The sequence below is a fragment of the Lytechinus pictus genome, chromosome 8, assembly GCF_037042905.1.
Source record: "Lytechinus pictus isolate F3 Inbred chromosome 8, Lp3.0, whole genome shotgun sequence".
NCBI classification, from domain to species: Eukaryota; Metazoa; Echinodermata; class Echinoidea; order Temnopleuroida; family Toxopneustidae; genus Lytechinus; species Lytechinus pictus.
In genome coordinates this window covers 10,947,881-10,969,642 of record NC_087252.1, presented here as the reverse complement: position 1 = coordinate 10,969,642, position 21,762 = coordinate 10,947,881, and the positions used below count along the sequence as shown (strand labels likewise).

General features: G+C 35.9%; 1 protein-coding gene across 2 annotated transcripts in view; it reads left to right on the top strand.

Moving 5' to 3' along the window:
* The window catches only part of LOC129267226 (uncharacterized), a 171,341-nt gene that overhangs the window by 18,024 nt on the left and 131,555 nt on the right, over positions 1-21,762 (top strand). For both annotated transcript variants that reach the window (XM_064103566.1, XM_064103565.1), the window contains 13 exons: positions 2,540-2,707; positions 3,722-3,809; positions 5,080-5,195; positions 7,681-7,885; positions 10,234-10,398; positions 13,968-14,158; positions 15,234-15,322; positions 16,551-16,664; positions 17,952-18,032; positions 18,444-18,834; positions 20,219-20,337; positions 20,776-20,964; positions 21,383-21,627. In XM_064103566.1, coding sequence (XP_063959636.1) covers positions 2,540-2,707; positions 3,722-3,809; positions 5,080-5,195; positions 7,681-7,885; positions 10,234-10,398; positions 13,968-14,158; positions 15,234-15,322; positions 16,551-16,664; positions 17,952-18,032; positions 18,444-18,834; positions 20,219-20,337; positions 20,776-20,964; positions 21,383-21,627 — 2,161 coding nt within the window. The remainder of the gene's footprint in view (positions 1-2,539; positions 2,708-3,721; positions 3,810-5,079; positions 5,196-7,680; positions 7,886-10,233; positions 10,399-13,967; positions 14,159-15,233; positions 15,323-16,550; positions 16,665-17,951; positions 18,033-18,443; positions 18,835-20,218; positions 20,338-20,775; positions 20,965-21,382; positions 21,628-21,762) is intronic.

Below are 21,762 nucleotides of genomic sequence, written 5' to 3'. Positions count from 1 at the left end.
CAGTACCGTATACACTTCAGTATACACATTGCCCATATATTTGCATTTATGTACTGTAGCTCATATACTTCCTATGCATTTCGCATTAACCTCCTATGCATTTCCTATGCACTGCCTTGATCATTTCCCCAACTATATACATGTACCACAGTATGCTCTTCCTTATTTATAGATGATAATGGATTTTTGCACAGGATAAAAATACCTACTGTACATCTAAACCTCATAATACCTATAATAACATCTTTTGACATTGGTTGTATTCCAAAATGCATGAAACATATGTTTACTACTATTCAATGGAAATTTGAAGACATTACAGTAAACACTGTATGTGGTCGTAGACATCTGCCTTCGGTAGACGTGTATGAATGCAATGTTCAGACGTACTGACCAATGGAGAGTTGCAAGGAAAATATTTGCTATCAATTGCAAAGATTTCCAGCACATGTATTTAAAAATTATAGATAAATTTTATACAGCAAATCAATTTGACTCTCATGCTAAAAATTGAAGACCAGCAATTGAGTGCAAAGTTGTGATTAACTGCAAACCTATGATTGATATATGGGCCCAAAATTGACTTGTATAAAGTTTCTTCCAACTCTCCACTAGAATTTACCATACAACAAATAGAGTGGTTTTCAAGATAAATACCAGTTGTGGTAACAATCTCAAAACAAGTTCGATCAGAATCTAATAAACTTATCACCCATTGTGTTTGAATATAAATGAATAGAAAATATGTGCCAAATGGCTCTGGAAGAAAATGTGTAATTGCTTGGAAATGAGCAAAATAAGCATGGAATTCCATCAAATGTTGGGTATTTTCCCAAGCAATATTAATACACTATCCCACATACACTGTATGTACTTCTGTGCTTTATATAGTGATCATCATAATTATTGGTTTTGAGCTATAAAGATTTCATGATTTCACAAAGATAAGTTCATATTATTGTACCAGATCTAGATGTACGATATTTATATGGTAACAATCAAATTTTATAAATTAAAAGACTTTCTCATGAAATAATTGTTTGCTGCAACTACTTCAGACTTTTGAACTATAAAGTTATTAAAGATTGATGAATTGTCTATTTGGCAATCCTCCTTGTAATACACATACACACAAAGTGGACACGTGTTCCTATAATAGCACTTCTTTGTGTTTTTGTGCTGCACTCTCCAGTAACTACTTATAACCCTAATTGTATACTTACTATTTTTAACATTAATGAGAAGAATTGCAATTTTAACCTCTCTGCTTTTGATTGAACTTGTCCGGTAACTACATGTAATTTATGGTGATGAATGTATGTTTGTTACTGTTATTATTGTCATTGTTGTATACATGAGTATATATTCCTATAAGTACTCCATATTGTCCCAGCATTTTCTCCTTGTTCTGTGGAACGTGTATCAATTTAACAGATTCAATAAATTCTTATTATTGATTGTAAGGTAGGTTATGGTACAAAATAAATTACAATTAATTTTAGATATTAATCATACAAGTATCTCTTTCATAACAGGGCCCATGGAGTTTGAGTTGCTTCTTGTTCATGCTTTTTATACACTATGCTGCTTGCTTCTACATCTTTAATTTTTCTATTAGTATTACCCCCAAAGAAAATATTCAATCAGATATATTTATACTAAAAGATTTATAGCCATGTGCATGTACATGTACAAGAATCTAATCATACCTTTATTCCAAAAAGCCTTTTAGTGGCTAAAGGCTTTCATTGTGTCCCAGAAACACACCAACAAAATAAAGCAAAAAAACAAAAACATAATGAAACATTATAAAAGAATATTCAATTTAAACCCTTCATGAATTTATCACTTCAATGACAATAAAATCCCACTTTTGCATTATTTTGCTTCATGTTTCCGTATTGATATGACCCATATTTCATGTGGTCCATGTACATGTACTGTGTATATTTCGTGAAGATTAATGTTATGTTCAGTTGGGTTAACATAATGTTCAATGTTTTTTTTTTACATGTTCATTTCTTTTGAGATTTGATGTTAGAATTGTATTTTTAATTTTGTAAGAAATTTGAATATAATAAAGTGAGGTTTAATTCTACATGTGCACTTTATATTTAAGGTATTCATCTGCGTATTCAATAATGTATTTTTAATTATTGCATTAGTAGAATATTTTTCACTTTTATAATTTTGTCAGAACATTAAATCAGAATTTCTGTAAAAAAAAAAAAAACATTGTCAGAATATCAATATATTTTTACAATGTAAAATGATTTGTTATTCTATCAAAAGGAATATTCTGAATATCCTTAAAAAATTATTAGATTTATTGACCATTTACCTTTTTTCTTTAGTTAGCATCACCATACATGTGTAAACAACTAGAATCCTAAAAGGCTCTAATCCTATTCATTACAGTAGTATATGCGTGTACCTCGAAAGAAAACTAGCATAATTAGACTTAATGTAAAAAGTACTACTACTTTTTTTCTTGGAATAATTTCTAATTTGCTTCATCCCTGGTACCTTCCCTTATCAGGTTACTATGCCAATGAGACCGGATCCCAATCCTGCGAGCAGTGTCCGGAGGGTTACCGATGTACCTCGTCCCATCTGAGTCCCGTAATCTGTCCGCGTGGTTCATACGCTTCGGCTGGATCCACGTCTTGTACTTCATGTAATGATGGCGAATATGCAGACAGTACAGGTTCGTTTCTAAAACAAACAAAAATTGTTATCAGGGCAATTTCATATTCATAATCTGCAAATTACATATACACGAAAACTCCAAGAGGGAGGGAGAGACAAAAATTATGAGAGTGCAGAATATAGAATTGCTTTTCAGACAAAATTTGTGACTGGATTAACCCGTTTGAGGTTGAATGATTTCGCTATAACACACATTTTCTGGACTCCAACCTTTCTTGTATGGGCCCAGTTTTGTAGGGGTTAAGAACGGAATCACATCTGAGTTTGTGCATCCATTCAAAGTGAATAAAATGGTTTATTTTTAGTGAGTTGTATATTGTGGTCTAACATTCAATTTCTAGAGATCATCATCGCGAATATTGGACTCGATCTCCAATTGGTTGAAAATGGTAAAAGAATAGGCATTTATCATTTGCAGGGAATGATTTTCCTGGTATCGCATTGCAATTCGCTCCACATTTTTGAAAGACTGCTATGCATAAAGTCTTTTGTATTGGATATTTTTACATTGGACTGTACATTACTTAGTTGAGAGCTTTTCTCTTATGACCAAAAATGCTATTCAAATTTGTAAAGCAAACTTATTCCCTTTATATGACTCATATGAGGTCAACTTGTGCAGATTTCACAACGTAAATTACATGTGCATGCTATTGAAATTACTACCCAGGTGTCTGTATGTATTTAAATAGATAAAACAATGATTCTGGAAGAAATAGTGAATTGTTGTGAAATTAGCAAAATAATCATGAAAGTGAGCATGATGCCGGGTGTTTTTCCCAGTAATAACAGTACACCATCCCCATGAGCTTTTCAGTGTTGGTGATTTTCTGTGAGATTGTTTTTCAGGTTCGATTTCGTGAGTTAACAATGTTCAGTTAGTGTATTTGTACCAAATCTTTGTCTACATGTATGATGATATTGTGGCAATTAACCTTGGGTTTTACAGATTTTTTCATGAAATCAGTGTTTTCTGTGTTTGATTTCTCTTGGAATATTGATCTTTCTTTAGGTCTATCATCATGTATGGCATGTCCTGAGGGTTATTCATGTAATAACACCATGGCGTCTCCTTTGATATGTGCTCCCGGAACATACAGGTATGGAAAGCTAGTATTACCTTCAAAACAACATTTTCCTTTCTTATCTTGTTCTTAAACATGTTTCTGACAAAGTAACCTTTTTAATGGTTTTTAATTCAATTCAATTCAAATTTATTTTATTCCATCAGGAAATTCATATTGAGGTATTACAAGATATTTTAATAAAAACAAGTACAACAAGAAAATATTTAAAAGAAAATAGAAATAGAAATTATAGTATACAGAAATGATAAATCCTTAAAAAAACACACAAAAATATAAAGTATGATATGTAAAATAAAGCAGATTTCTGAATTAAATTGCAGCATTTTTTTTTTGCCTGATAAATTTTGTTGAAAAGAGTCCTAGAAATCATACTTGATAAATGTTCTGCCTACGTCCCAATCCTAAGTGCTGATGAATCTAAAAAGCAAATTAAAATGCTCTTACAAGCAGTTGAAAGAAATGTTGGTTTTGATTCCTGACTATATGCATGTTTTAGATTACTTCCCATACACGAAGACAGAATATTAAACTTTCAGTTGTGTATTTTTAGATTGTACTTTAGCTTGTTTGTTTAAATTATTCCCCTGTTTGTAATTCCATAAATTGATGAACTGTTTTATGGTTTTTATGTTTTATTTGTCTTTGGTTTCTAGTTCATAGGAAAAGTTGCCATGCTCTTATATTATAATTGCTTGAGCAGTTTATGAAGTGAAGTTAAAATTGGAGAAACATTTGAATTACTATAGCCTACTGTTTTCTTTCAAACTACATGTGTACAGTACACGTAAAGGCCACTGCACACCTTACGACTGTTCGCGATCCGATTTTGGAACAAATCGCATTTTCCTCATTTTCTGAAAATGTGAATGGAACATATCATTTTATTTGAGGTTAAAATTAATTGAAAGAATACTAATAAACCATTTTGAAAGATTGCAAGCTTTTATTTTGGAGTAAAGGCCAAATTAGTTTCAAATCGTAGCCAATCATACAACTGATTTGACGTCATTACGACTAGATATTATATTCGCTTTTATTCCAAGAAGGATGATAGCATAGTCACATATTTGAACATATGTATTTGTACAATGATTTAGTACATTACACAGTAAGATATTCCAAGTCTCAATATAAGCATAAAATTCTACTACATTTTATTCTGAAATCGGGTCGCAGACCAATCGTAAGGTGTGCCGTCACCTTTAGAGTGATAACCAGTAACTTCAATCTTCCGATGTTTGATATTGGTGATGTAAACTTGTTTTGTTTTGTGTTCTAACAGTCCTTGGGCTGTCAAGTACTGCTTGGAGTGTCCCGATGGGAGCTATCAGGATTCCCCTGGTCAGGCGTCTTGTGAAGCCTGCACCGCTGGCTCAGCTTGCTTGGACAAAACATCAGGTGAGCATTTCACTGATATTGTGTTATAAGCTACTGAAATCCTTGCATCTGATTGGCTGAGAGCAAAAGATACTTCCTGAAACCCCATCAAGGTGCATCAAGACGTTGCCAAATCCAGGATAATAAAAATTGGCATTTATATAGTGCTTTGTCAATCTACTACTACTGCTCAAAGTGCTTCACAGTCACTGGATTCATAGCATATCAAGCAGCCTGTTAGGCAACACTTGCTAAACCAACCACAATGATTAATGTTTCCTACCGGTACCCAATTAGCCCCTGGGTGAGAGTGGCAAAATGTGGATTGATGCCTTGCCAAAGGAACACATGACCCTCTGATTACAAGGCAAGAGTCAGAACTGCTACCCCACTGTGCTTCCACAGATCTCAATGGGGTGGGTGGAAAATCAGTCACAGTTTGTGACTCCCAAAGACTAGAAAAAAGGAGAAAGGAGGGACTTACCAAAGCACGAGCTATTTTTTTGTCAGGGGTTTTGGTGGATATAGAACATCTTCAGAAACATGGTATTGGATATCAAAAACTGTAAGATACCTAGAAGATTATTCAGTTCAATTAAAAACTTGGGAGAGCTCACTAGATCTGATATAATGGTCTCTTCTCTTTTCAAAGACTTTAAGATGAAAATAGTCCTTGTAATGCTATTAACTTTTAGGGGCCTCAACTGTATTTTCAGATTTTTACTATGTATCCTGACCCTATTTTTGAAGGATATTGGAAATTAATTTCCAAAAATACTTTGTAGTTTTCGAATGAACGAATCTGAACAGAATTTGTTTTCTTATTCCCTTTTATTGTTACATGTCTTCACAATAACTAAAACTCATTTTGAACATTTGGACTAATTTTGTGATTCATTTTTTTTTTCCATTTGCATCTCAAGCTGGTGAGAATATTGAATTGTATTTTGATTCTTATAATGTAGCAAATTGACATTGTTTTCATGATTATAAATAAAACAAAATAATTTACATTGCACCTTATTTCCATCACTAATTTACTTTTGCAAAGTTCATTTATATTTAATTTTACACCATGAATGCCACTTGGAGAATATGATGATCTATGAAAATAAAAAAGTGAAACCATGTGCAAATGCCCTCCTCTTCGATCTCTTTCTCACTGATTTATTTTAATGAAATGTCATTGATTTTGTGTCACACACTCCCAAGTCATATTTGATTCATTATATTGATTTTACAATTTTTATTCAATGCCACAAGTTATGTTTTTTTTTAATACTTTAAACATTTTGTCTGATAAATCAAGAAGTATTTCTTGTTATTCTCGTCCACATATACATTTCAGTCTGTGCAAGTCAACTAATAGTCACATTAAATCAGCAAAGCTTCGTTATTTCAATAAATTGCACAAAGAACTTCAATGTTTCTTCATATTTTTATTTTTGCATTCAATCAAATTTAAAATGGTGGTATTGATAATTGATTGATGTCCTCATCCCGTAGCCCTTGTCCCGATGGCTTCTTCTTTATGACAAATGTGACAACCTGAAACTAGTGTTTTCACATTACTCAATAATGATGTTATTATCCCGTTGGAGACTAAGCACGCATATGTGCAGGCTTGAGTCTATGGAAAATATGTGTTATTGCAAAATTATCCAGTCCCTAACGGCTTAACCTTGTGCACCTACATACAAAAGAAGAATAAAAAATATCCATCCAATCCTTGATGTCCACAGTCCCTAGCCCTTGTCCAGGTGGCGTACATGTATGCCCTTTGGAACCATTTCCAACGATTGTCCACCCACTACTTCACTACTTCACCATGATTATACTATTACTCTTGCACACGTAATATATAAAAGAGGAATCTTATTTATTCAATTCTTGATGTCCACAGCTTGTAGCCCATGTCCCGATGGCTACTTCTCTTTGGCCAACACTTCAACTTCTTTCTCTTGCCCACACATTTCAATCCTTCATCATATTTATACGATTACTTTTGCACAAGAACCAAGAAGAATAAAAACTTATTCCTCCAATTCTTAAATGTCCACAGCTCCTGTCCCATGTCCAGATGACTACTACTCTCTGACCAACGCTACGACCTCCACACCTTGTCCGCACATTTCATTACTTCACCATTATATAGTTATTAAATAAATCTTGTATATCTTGAAAATGAATTATTCAATTCTTGATGTCCACAGCTGAGCTCCTAGGCCTCATGGCTACTTCTTTTTGGCCAACACTTCCTCCTCCACCCCTTCTACCCACATTTGACTATGTCACCATGTACATGTATACAGTATTCTTAAGAAGAATGGGACAATGGTTAATGCAATCATTGATGTCCTCAGCTCCTGGTCCGTGGCATCCCCTACTCTACCTCTGCTCCCCTTGTCTTCACATTCTACTTCGTGATTATACTATAACTCTTGCAAGAAAGAGATTTTAAAGAAAACTAAATTCTTATTCATCAAATCTTTGTTGATATCCGCAGCTCCTGTCCCATGTCCTGACGGCTACTACTCTCTGGCCAACGCTACAACCTGCATACCTTGTCCAGGAGGTTACCAGTGCACCGTCCAATCAGCAGACCCTGTGCTCTGTACTGCAGGAAGCTTCGCAGCCAATGGGAGTGCTGCGTGTCAGGACTGCCCAGTAGGCTTCTACTGTCCTTTCGATGGGTTGCTCGAACCAATCGGGTAAGACCATAGGGGTGTTTCACAAAGATTTAATATGACTTAAAGTCACACTTCAATTTCAGTTGTGTACAGTATATAACGCATCGGTGATTGCTACTTCAAAGCCATCAACCAGATCACACGTTTAATAACATGTGGGCGTTGGCATTTAAGCATGACTTTTAAGTCACAGTTATATAATTGTGAAACCTCCCACAGTTCATCTTTTTGTCAATCGAGGATTTATCCAGTGTGCTGTGCTTCCCTGCTGGAATGAGCATGGTGTGTTCCACCATGTGTTCACAGTGTGGAATGTAGTGTGAAATCATTGTCACATTGTTAAATTTACAACGGTGTAAATCACATTTTCACATAGGGCACTCTGTGAATACACTGTGTGCACCCACAATGTAGAGGTATCCACGGTATGGAAATGTTTTCACACTGTTAGATTTTGGCATTTTTACAGTGTGAATCACATTTTCATATTGTCCACTATGTGTACACACAGAACACTCAAACTGTATATCGATCAAAAGTGTGGAATTTTATTCATACTGTTAAATTTGAAAGTTTTAATAGTGTGAATTTCAGTTTAACATAGGGCAATCTGTGAATACACTGTGCTCACTCACACTGTAGAGGTATTCACAGTGTGGAAATGTATTCACACTTAAATTTTGAGCTTTTTAAGAGTGTGTATCATATTTCACATAGGGCATTTTGGGAATACACTGTGATCACTCAAGCTGCAAGGGCATCCACAGTGAAATTGTATTCACACTGTTAAATATAAGTTTTAACAGTGTGAATCACATTTTTACATACAGCTCTTTGCAAACACACTGTGCACACTCACTGTATACATGTAGGTATCCACAGTGTGGAAATGTATTCACACTGTTAGATTTTAGCATTTTAAAAGTGTGAATAGCATTTTGACATAGTCCATTGCTAACACATTTTGAAAACTAACTTACAATGTAGATGTATCCACAGTGTGGAAGTGTATTCACACTTAGATTTTACCATTTTAACAGTATGCATCACATTGTCCAATATGTGAGCATACTGTGAACAATCACACTGTCGACATGTCCACAGTTTGGAATTGTTTTCACATGAAATCATGGAGCCTCAATAGATTGACCCAGATATATACATGTATGTGTACAAAATCTCAAAGTCCCTTATTCTGAACTGTGGTCTAGAATTGCTATGAGAACCATCAATCTAGAATTAGATAAACAATATATTACCACTGGGCAATTTCATCAAATATATACGTCCAACCTCCTATCTGTGGACCTTCATGAAATTTTCTGGTTCGGATTTCTTGTTCTTTTGACAGTCTGTAATGCTCTCAAATGATCATGACTTGGTCAGTTTATGAAGTGGCGTAAGACTTGAGAAAAATGGGGGTTGGATCGTGTACAAAAAGGTTGATCATTTTATTGCATTGCCCCACTTTTAACATTCATATCATTCAAAACATTTCTTGAAATGACAAGTTTTCTTTAATAACAATCAGACCATGGGACGGTTCCTATTATTACACAAGAAGCATTACAGTTTAAACAACGTTTTCACACTCTCAGCTTCCCATAATTTTTTTGGCAGATAAGATCAGGGTTGAAGTTAAACTCGAGTTCAGAATATGGGCCAAAGAATAGAGAGTACATGTACATGCATTGCCCATATAAGTGCATGTACTGAGCTACATTCTTGAATGCATATTATGAAAAATATTACTTTTTACATAGCTGCCATGACTAATTTTCGATTGAAAAACTGCAAATTTTCATCAACTCCCTGATTTACATATTCTTTCATTGGATTAATAATAATAATGATAGTCAGTTCTTGTATAGCACATAAAACATTGTGAATAGCGTCTCTATGCGCTTCCAAAGGACTTGGATATTATAACCCCGGCTTTAGCTGGGCTGCCTAGGCGCTCAAGCATTCAAGGAATTCACCTCATTCACCTCACCTGGATTGAATGCAGCACAATGTGGATAAATTTCTTGCTGAAGGAAATACGCCATGGCTGGGATTCGAACCCACGACCCTCTGTTTCAAAGGCAGAAGACTAATCCACTGGGCCACAATGCTTGTGTGTGGATTGTGTGTAATTGAGAGAAATCTCCCTCATTCCTCAGTAGATTCTTCCTGAAGGGTGATTAGTAAAGTTGGTAGCTTTGCTTTTATGATCTCTCCAATCCAGATGCATTGATGGAACATTCAACAATGAGAGAAAAAAAAGGCAGTCATAATTTTTTTTAAAATAAAAATAAATGCATGTTATTGGCTACATTTTTCAACCCATTTTATAAGCAATATTACCTTTTATCATCCCTCTAATCCAGATGCATTGACGGAACATTCAGCAACGAGACGAATGCTATTTCCTGTATGGTCTGTCCCGCGGGGTCTGAATGCTTAGACCATTTCTCCACCCCTTCTCCCTGCTCATCAAGTTATTATTCTCTAGGAGGGAACACCACCTGCACCATCTGCCCAGCTGGTTACAGGTGAGTCAGTTCTGAAGGGAGACCGAATTGACCATCACTGTGGTTGATTGCCACTTCATCTCATTATCTTGATTTGATTTGATCTAATTTATTGTTCGCTTCTGCATACATTCATATAATTCTTATAAAACATTTTTCATAACATAACAAACATGTAATTGTTTACTGTTTTGGGCATAAATCATAGATGAAGTGCACTCTAAATATAATTCAACACACACACGCACACACACGAAATGACCCACTTCCAACACATTACATTTGCAATTCGGAGGAGGATTGTCATCATAAGCAAATTGCTTGAAAAAAATAAAAATGTGTATTGTATACATGTAGTTCAGTATTAATTAGCCTATAGTTTTATTCTTAGTTCAATTCCCATAATAATCAACACTCTGAATGTGGGCATTAATGGAAAGATATACAGTAGTGAACTATACACAACAAAAAAAGTAAGTCCCCCCTTAAACAAACATCAATAATTTCCGAACCAATGCGAGTTTTTAATATATTTTTACATGAGCGTGTAGGTAATTTTATAGGCTACCCTCTGAGTAAATGTTATGGACGTATTTTACGTCATGCTTCAGTGAGCACCGTCAGAAGGCAAAAATGTCACTTTTCAAAAGTCACAAGCCAAATATCATGACTTTGATTCCATTTTTATTGGAACTAATTCCACATTTTCATCATGAAAAATAGTCAGAAGGCTTGTAAAAGGTACTTTCTAAAAGACGATACAACTTTTCTGGCTAAATTTCATGGTTGAATGAACACAAGTCCAAATTTGCTATAATTTGATTTTTTACACATTTCTATCAATAAAAATGATAGAATATGATGACAGTTATTTTTGGGAAGAGTATCTTCAACAATATTCATTGTTTCACGGTTCAATGAACATTTATTGAAAACAAAAGATACGATTTTCAAATATCATAGGCAAGTATTGTTTCATTTTGGTAACTGAAAATGATCTTTTCTCAACTTTTTTGTTATGTTCATGACCAACTAACATGCTTCAATGATTCAAAGGCGTTTAATTAAACATTCACGCTTGAATGAACATGTGGAATGTGATAAGCTCTTTTTTACGTTATTGGAAAAAATGCAATTTGTAACTATGGATATCTATCACAAACCTCCTTGCATGGTTCATTTGATTTGATTTTTATGAAAATCCCGATGTTTAATGCATCAGTGAGCACACAATATTCGAAAATTATGCAAATGAGAAGAAAGTTCAAGGCCCTGGCCCCACTCTGTGCCGTATCAAATGGTTATTTTGGTGTGCGCACATTTTGGATAGTGTTACAATGAAGCCATGTGCGAAGTTTCATGAAATAACTGTTGGCAGAAGTAACAAAAACCGTCCATGAAACAAACCCTCATTTCATATTTGTTAAAATGTTGACTTCCTCTCTCATAGACTTGTGTACATTATGGGTGCATATGTTTAAGAATAAGTAACCCCCTATTCAATGTGGTGGAACTTTTTTTCAAGGCTGTCTTTAGCAATGTCATTTGGCAGTAATGTTTATCAACCTATGGGCAGAATTCTGTGCAAAAATGAAATCGATTTGTTTATTTATGGATGAGTGAGCACACATCAAAGTGGGAAATTGGGTATTTTCAATGTCACAGACCCATTTTAAATGGTAATAAAGTGAATATTGGGGGCAAATTCGGTTTCAAATGTGACTTTAATTGCTCTTGTTTTTATCATCCATCATTTCTATCACCACACACTTTCCGAAGTTTTAAAATTTTCATGGTTGAGCGAGCACATTCGAAAACTTAGGAATGAATACTCTTTATACTGCATAAATGTATTTTTTCTTACAAATTCTCATGATCAGTTTAATTTATGGACAAATCAGTGGTGGATCCAGAATTTTAAAATGGGGGAGGAGCCTATAATCGGGGGAGCCACCAACATTTTCAAATTTTAACATGATATAACAAGTTGTAGAGGATACTACCATAAACCCCTTTGATGATATGTCACTATACAGGGGCCGCCGAACGGTTTTCAAAGTGGGGGGGGGGGGGGCTGACCATGCAAAAAAATAATCGTATGGTAATTTTTACATTTTTGTATATGCTTTTGGAAAAAAGTGGGGGGCTGAGCCCCCCCACCCCTGCGGCCCCTGCATTATTGTGCTCACTCAACCATGAACATTCGATATCAAAATTGTGTGTGGAGTGGCTAAATGATGGATAGTAAAACAGCATTAACACCATAAAATTCACCTAAAAACAACTTTTGCCCAGCTTTGTATTTGCACAATCTGAAAAACGACTCTTGTGACTTTCAAAAATGGTCATTTTTAATTCAATCTTTAATTACTCATGCATGACTCAACCGATCAATCTCATTTTTCCCCAGAGGTTGCTTAATGAGTGTAGAAAACCACCTACGAAATATCATATCTCAAAATAATTCCGTTCAAAAGTTACAGCAATTTGATTTAGGGGGGACTTACTTTTTTTGTTGTGTATATTTTGTTTTTTTATAAATCACCTTTTATTGATAAAAAGGGAAACAATTACAATACGCCCAGGTTATCTGTTCTAGACGAACAGTTCACAGGGCAACATAACATGAACATAAAGCATGAGATAATATGCATGTGGATTATAACGAGTCAATTCAATTCAATTTAGGCAAATAGTATCTACTTAAAGGACAAGTCCACCCCAACAAAAAATTGATTTGAATAAAAAGAGAAAAATCCAACAAGCATAACACTGAAAATGTCATCAAAATCGGATGTAAAATAAGAAAGTTATGACATTTTAAAGTTTCGCTTAATTTCACAAAACAGTGATGTGCACATCCTGGTTGGTATGCAAATGAGGAGACTGATGACGTCACCCACTCACTATTTCTTTTGTATTTTATTATCTGAAATATGAAACATTCTATTTTTTTCCTCATTGTCAAGTGAAACAGTGATTAATTCCTACCTGAACATGTGGAATTAGCATTGTTTGATACTATATGGTTCAGTCAAGTCGGTCCCTATGGTCAAATCTGTAAAAAAAAATGAAATATCGTTTAATTCAAACAATAAAAAAACGAAAGAAATAGTGAGTGATGGACATCATCGACTGACTCATCTGCATGTCACTGAGTTGTGCATTTCACTGTGTGTGAAAAATAAGTGAAACTTTAAAATGCCATAACTTTCTTATTTTACATCCGATTTTGATGAAATTTTCAGTGTTATGCTGGTTTGATTTTCTCTATTTATTCAAATCAGCATTTTGCTGGGGTGGACTTGACCTTTAATATCAACATAGTGATTGAAGTACATGTATGAATGAATTGAGTAGCAAATGAGTGTGTTATCATAAGTGGGTCTATATTACAAGACTACACAGGTCAGAATGTTGCATTGTGGGTTACGAAACTGGGCCAAATTGAGAAGTCGAGGACTTGAGGGGGTTCAATACAAAGCTGTTGGTTTACATTGGCTTTAAATTAAATCTTGGTATGGATCTTATATCAAAACTCACTATGACTTCTTGAGTTAACTTCAATTGTTTTTTTATTACCAAAATAGATGTCCCACAATGGATGCAGAACCGATCATATGCCAAGCCGGCCAGTATGCCAGCTTGGCGCAAACATCATGTCAAGATTGTCCAAAGGGATCCTACTGCCCCTACGATGGGTCTAGCGCCCCCACGGTCTGTTCTGCGGGCTGGTATGCAGACTCTCTGGGAAATGTGAACTGCACCACATGTCCCATGGGTAAGCATCCGTTCACATTTAATTGCCTTTTTAGTGAAAATGAAATATGAACTGCTCGAAATGCTCATAAGAATCTGTTCACATTTGATTTATGTTTTACATTGTGAAATGGAATACGTGAAATGCACCACATACCCCACGACTAAGAACCTGTTTATTTCTTGAGTGAAGTGAAATGTGACCTGCAAGGAATGGATTACACGGGGACTGAGAGCGATTTTCCTCCCGAAATGCTTAAAAGAGCTCTGGAAAATAAAAACAGAGGCCCAAAAATCCACATTCTCTACAATGTTAAAACTTATTCAATGTGCAGATTTAGGCATCCAGTTATGGAGAGTAGCCCCAAAAAGTATTAAAAAAAAAGATTTTTTTCCCCCTGGTTACCTGCACCACATGCCCCATGGGTAAGAATCTGGTCACATTTGATTTTTTTTGGGTAAATGAAATGTGATGAAACTGTATGCTCAAGAGGAAAGAACCTCTTCACATTTGAATTTTTTAGAATAATGAAATTAAATATAAACTGTCCCGAATGTTCCAGGGCTAAGAATCTGTTCACATTTTTCTATTAATGAATTGAAATGTGAACTGCACCATATGCTCAAGTGGTAGAAACCTGCTCACATTTGATTTTTTATGAGTGTATAAATAAACTTTATTTACAAATGTTTGATTGTCCTTGGGGCCCATTTTTGCAAAGAGATTTGCAATGAAGCGCACCTTAAAAAAAAAAATCATAACTTGAATATTATCTAATCAGACTTGGTTATTCGGTACTGGCATGTGATTATTGTGGTTGTGTTTGAATACATTTCTTCCAAAGGCCCCATTATCATGATCTCTACAAATTGCCAGCACATCACTACAATTAATCTTGTAATTGTTAGTAATTTTGCCATATCAATCTATGGCAAATCACATACTGAAATCATTCTCTTCATATCATAGGGCACAGAGTCCAGCTTAGAATTTGAAGGGACTTACTTTATCTTGTCAACCCTAAATTATTCATTGATGTATTTAGATGCAAAGATTACTAAGTAAAGACATGATTTGTTTTATTTTTGTTGCCTAGGTTACCAATGTGCGGATGAAACGAAGAGTCCTGAAGCCTGTCCTCCTGGTTACTACACAGATCAGACAGGTCAAGAGACATGTATTACGGTAATGAATATATGATGTACTTAAATCCACAGTCTAGCTTCTTAGGCCCATATTCTGAAGTCGGGTTTAACTTAAACTCAGGTTTAAAGTTGTGGTTTAAGTATGGATAGCAAATTGTTACATACATGTAACTCACTAACAGTAGATAATATAATATAAATAACGGTATAATATTTCAGCTCATTTGGCTTTCAAATCATTCATAATTGTCTAGGAAGTAAAAATAGATGATTGTCTTCACCATCGTTGAATCAGGAAAGAGTACAGTAAACATAAGAAACATACAACTTAATACAAATTTTGACACTTTTGGCTTCCCATAATTTTAGCACAAAGTTAGACCGTAGTCTAAGTTAAACCTGACTTCAGAAAACGGGCCTAAGACTCCCACCCCAGTAAGGTTTTTGCTTCCTGTAATACAGGAGAAAAATTAGGGATGTTTGGCCAGTGTTACACAAAATCGTATGAATCAAAAGCTCTTCTCACACAATTTTTTACTAGGGTTGGTCATCATTAGCTCTTGATTAGGACATAGAACTACAATATGCCCCCTCCTCCACCCTATGGAGAAAAATTAGGAGAGCAAAAAGAAAGAGGAGAAAAGCGAATAAAGTATATTAAAAAACAGACTTTGAAAAGAGAGGTCAATATTATGTTCAGTAATTCTACAATTAACCTTTATTGTTCAATTGAGAAAAAAAGAATGTCATCTATTGAAAATATTGTTCCCCTGGTTTAGAAGTACATTATAGTAGAAGTAACAGCTACTTTTAGTAAGAGTAGTAAGAGTGGTACATATACTGGTAGTAGTAGTAGTAGTAGTAGTAGTAGTAGTAGTAGAAGTAGAAGTAGTAGTAGAAGTAGTAGTAGTAGTAGTAGTAGTAGTAGTGGTAGTAGTAGTATTAGTAGTAGTAGAAGTACATGTAGTAGTAGTAGTTAGTAGTAGTAGTAGTAGTAGTAGTAGAAGTAAATGTAGTAGTAGTAGTTAGTAGTAGTAGTAGTAGTAGTAATTGTAGTAGTAGTAGTAGTAGTGGTGTAGTAGAAATGATTTTATTACTGCATGTAAATTGTAGAATTTCCTAATATGATGTCCATGTTGATGCCTTTTGTTAATTCATGGATAATTTCTGTTTATTGTGTTGTTTCATCATTAATATCACTATTTTATTCATTATTTCCATATGTAATAATCATTAACATGCAATTATTTTTTTTACCCCTATAACAGTGTGCCGCAGGGACTTACCAGACCGCTTCCATGCAGACGAGTTGTACTGAGTGCCCCGCTAACTTCCGCTGCCCAAACAATACCCAAGAACCCATAGCTTGCGAGGCTGGCTTCGTAAGCTTACTAATGCTTCAGGTCCACGACATTTGCTCCTCCGACAATTGCTCCGATGGAAAATCTGCACATTAAAGCCAAACATTAAATCTAACCTCCATAACTTAATAAACCCTAATTCTTATCTTTGCATTATTCTGAATAAAAAACTCTATTACAATTCTAACTCTAACCCTATGCCCTCTGAGATATTAAGACCAGAGCAAATGTCGCAGGAGCAAATGTTGTGTTCACCAATGCTTCAATACTAACCATAACCTCACATTATTTTAAGGCTTGACAAATTAGAGCAGACAGAAAATGTTTTCTCCAATTATGGCAAGATTTTGAAATTCATAGGGTATCTTAGATGTTTGCTAAAAATATTGTATTATTTGTGAGTTTATTACTGATATTTAGACAGGGTGACTCGTCATCACCAATGATGGTATTGCACACAACATAAACATTTTGCAGTCAAATTTAAGAATAAATTGATTTACTTTGTTTAATACAAACTCCACATAATCATCATCTTCATGATTTTCTTTGAAGTTATGATTAGCTGCTTTATTGTGAAAGCTTTTAATGTCAAGCCAACTAATTATGTTCTAGTAGTGGAATGCATATTTTCTGCACTACATGTTTATGAAATATATCTGTTTGCAAAGTTAAATTGCTTATATATTTCAAATAGAATTTGATAAAACAAATGAAATATAACTAACAAGCAATCAAGATGTAAAGGTTGTTGTGTGAAAAAATCCATATCCCAATTACGCTGAATAGAATATTCTTATAAATGCTTTGATACTAAAATGTTACCCCCCCAAAAAAAGGTCTTTGAACAATAAATAGAATAGAGTTGACTCACACAGACCATTCACAAGTTTTACAACATAGTTAATGAAATAATAAATTGTGAAATGACGGTTTCATGATTGGATACCCTGATGTTTTGCAATAAATATTACTGCATCAGATCAAATTTATTTTTGGTTCTATGGCAAATTTTTATTCATCAATGGAAGAGCCAATTCTGTAAGACTACACGGAGTGGTACTTAAAATTGACTTTCAATATTTTATATTTTATAACGTTATTAAAGTTAAGGCTTTGATTACTTGTACATGTACAGCATCCATGCATAAAATGAAAAATAATTAATTTTCAAAAATCTGCTTTGAATATATACTTAGAGTGTGCTTGTTTGGAAGAAAAATAACACTTAATTACGTATAATTGCTTACAATGATATGTACAAGAGCGTCTATAATAATTCTCAAATTTAATATTTTGCCTTTGTAGTTTTCAACGAGTGGATCCACCAGCTGTGCATCCTGTCCTGTAGGTCAGGCGTGCGGGTCATCGGGTCAAGGGTTATGTCAGGTCAGTCTCTCATATTAATGACTTCATCCTATAGGGTGTAAAATTTACTATTTATAGTTTGAATTATTGTAATATTACTAATATTGATTGTAATGTTTTGAGGAAGAAGGATGAAGAGGAGGCGGATTAGAGGACAGGGATGAGGAAGAGGTAGAGGAAAATAAGGGAGAAGGAGAAAGGGGGGAGGAGGAGGGGGGAGAAAAAGAAGGAGGAGAAGGAGAAGACAAAGAAGAAAGAAGAAAAAAGAGGAGAGGTAGAAAAAAAGGAGGGTATGGAGAAGAATAAAACGTGCATTTCATTGGCACAATGAAATTGATTGATTTAGGAATCTTTTACCTGCAGATGATGAAAACAGGATTATAATAGTCCCATACATACTAAATACATGTATGTTTGTCACAAATCTTTCAGGTCGGAGAGTACTCCAATGGCACCGACTGTTTGCCCTGCCCCCAGGGCTTCATGTGCCCCTCACCCCTCGGCAACCCCCAGGCCTGCCCCACCGGTACTTACCAAGACACCACTGGCAAATCCACCTGTTACCTCTGCCCCGGCGGTTCATCCTGTCTCTCCGTCAGCGGTTCCCCGACGCCTTGTGACACCGGCTACTACAGCGTCAGTGGTCAACAGGTTTGTAGCATCTGTCCGGAGGGAAAGTGGAGCGATGATGGCGCGTCTTCTTGCAGCGGCTGTCCAGCCGGTCATGAGTGTCTGAATGGTACGGATAGGATAAAGCCTCAGAACTGCACTGCTGGGACGTATGCGGCCGAGGGTGCTGGCGTCTGTACCCCTTGCCCTCTCGGTAAGTCACTCTGTATGAACATGCGGAATTAGCATTGTTTAATAATATATGGTTCAGTCAAGTTGGTCCTTATTGTCAAATCTGTAAGAAATGAAACATAATTCAAACAATAAAAAACAAAAGAAATAGTGAGTGAGTGACATCTTTGACTCTCATTTGCATGTCGCAGAGTTGTGCATATCACTGTTTTGTGAAAAAAATATGCGAAACTTTAAAATGCCATAACTTTCTTATTTTACATCCGATTTTGATGAAATTTTCAGTGTTCTGCTAGATTGATTTTTCTCTATTTATTAAAAATAAACATTTTTCTGGGGTGGACTTGACCCTTAATAAGTCGGTATATAGACCAATCGTTGAAAAGTTGAGAAAATAATAAGTCTTGCCGTATGGATCGTCTGTTCAGCGAGCGCACCTGGTTAGTGCAGCTCGCCGAAAGTTTCCCGTGGCATGCAGTGGAGAGTACCGTTTGGCTGTGCAGCGCTTTGCTCGCATCGCGCCGCACAGCTCGCGAATCGCGAGGTAGGGGGGTGGTCAAAAAACGTATAGTTCCCTTTTTCCCTAGGGAAAAAATGGACTATGCGTGATGTCAGCAAGGAAAATGAACTATTTCATGGCAAACGTTTTTCGTAGTAAAACTATTCTTTTTCTCCTTGTGTACACTCTCAATACAACAATCTTAAGTAAGGGATATAATATACAAATATACCAGGCTTTGAGTAAGTATAGCGGGAATTATTTATCCGAGGTTGGACTGGCATTACTATTTTTTCCCGAGGGGCGAAGCCCCGAGGGAAAAATAGTTATTTTGCCAGTACAACCGAGGATGAATAATTTATCTCTATACTTTCGAAATAAAGGCCTGGTATATTTGTTTTATATCCTACTTTAATAAGCAATAGATCTTGATAATCTTGTTCTTGTAATCTTAGTTCATCTTTAAAAAAAAATCTTAACCAAACCAGCCACCGCGGGGCTGACTGACCTACTTTTCCTGAAGTGCTTAGCTATGCGCTCAGTGCGCGGAACGCGTATTAGTATATTGACGTCAATGATGGAATAGTAGACTTCCATCATTGACGTCACGGAATAGCACTTTTTCTTCGGTGGGCGTTTCATTTTCGACATCATCGCAAAATAGTGAGAATATGTTTGGTCACATGATGCTATTTAAACCAATCAGCATACAGGATTTAATTCATGTAGGATATAATACTAATTATAATGATGACATCTTCGCTCACGGTAATGAGAGTATTGAACACAAAGGAATATATTTACTATTAAAATTAGATTTCTATACCAGAACTTGAACTTAGCCTTAAGAGCAGAATTTGAAATTGAGACTAAAGTTTCTTTCTATTTCTGTGTCTATAATTTACAGGAATGTTCAGTCTGGAACAGGCATCATCCTGTACACCCTGTCCTGTAGGGTCTCTGTGTCTTGTAGCAGGTGATCTACCAACGGTCTGCCCTACAGGAACATACAGCGGTCTTGGAGAGGTAAGCTAGGAGGTGCTTTAGTCTGCTGTGCAAACCTTTCACTTGGCTTGAGTTGAGGTGTCTGAATGCAAAGCCTACACTGACTTGTGTACTTAAGGCCCTTTAATATTTGATAGTCTTTGTGTGAAGACCCACTTGTTGATTAAAGTTTCAAGCAGGGTCTGTGCCTGCAGACTAGAGTTCATAGCCTTTGTGAAGCGTGCAGTCTTATTGATAAATACGCAATAGGATGGTCCTACCATGATATCACTAATGCGATGATTCGTTATATAATGTATGCAACTGAAATTTAAGGGCATATCTAAGTCATACTTGAATCATTGTGAAACACGTGCCTGTGCACATTAACCCCCCCAAAACAAAGAGGGGACACATTACACATTCAAGGGGCTCTGATTTGCTACATTATTTAACCCATTTATAATCTTTTGATTCCAGGGACTTCAGTGCACGGACTGTCCGGCCGGATTCTACTGCCCTGACCCCACCAACGTCCCCCAGTCGTGCCCCTATGGGACATACTCCTCGGCCAGGAACGACTCCTGTACGCCGTGCCCTGAGGGGATGTCTTGCCTTGATCCTGGTGATGCACCGGCCCCTTGTGATAGCGGATACTACAGTCCTGAGGTAATTTTATTCATGAAAGAAAGTTTGCTTCTGGTTGGCCAGTCTACTTCTTATAGTCATCCATGCTTCTCCCATACATACTGGCGATGATTATGTAACTCTCCCAGATTTTGGTAGAAGTCTTTGTACATGCTTTTTCATATGATCATATGTTTGATTTACCTGTTGGAGACGAGATGACTTTATTATAGTACATGTTTTCATTAGATGCTAGGCAGTATACATGTATATGCGGGCTTGGTCTCCCCAAGGTTAATTTCTCACTGCATGTAATTTTTAAAATCATGGGATTCCTTGTATCCAACCTCAGCCTTGCAAGTCCTCTCTGTTTCAAAATCAGCCTACTTTCCCATACGACTTCTCAATTAATGCATCTGGAAGAGAGTATTAATAACTCTACCTTTTTTTCCACTTGTAGATGATTCCGATGTGCCTCCTGTGCCCTGCGGGTGATAGCTGCTCCATCAGCTCGACGTCAAACTGTACTGAGGGCGAATACAGCCTTGCCGGTGAGGAAACCTGCACGGCTTGCCCCTCGGGCTACGCTTGCCCCTTCACTGACCAACCACCAGTGGCATGTACCTACGGTCATTCAACCAATGGGTCAACCGGTCATACTGAATGCTCACCATGCCCAGCTGGCATGTACTGCTCCGATCCATCGTAAGTAGAATGCTTCATTTTTCTGGAGGATGAGGAAAAATATTATTTGAGACCATGATTCTACTAAACCACCCCGAATTAAACTTTTAATAACATATTATGTTATGCAAGGCGCACTTGAAAATCAGCTAATAT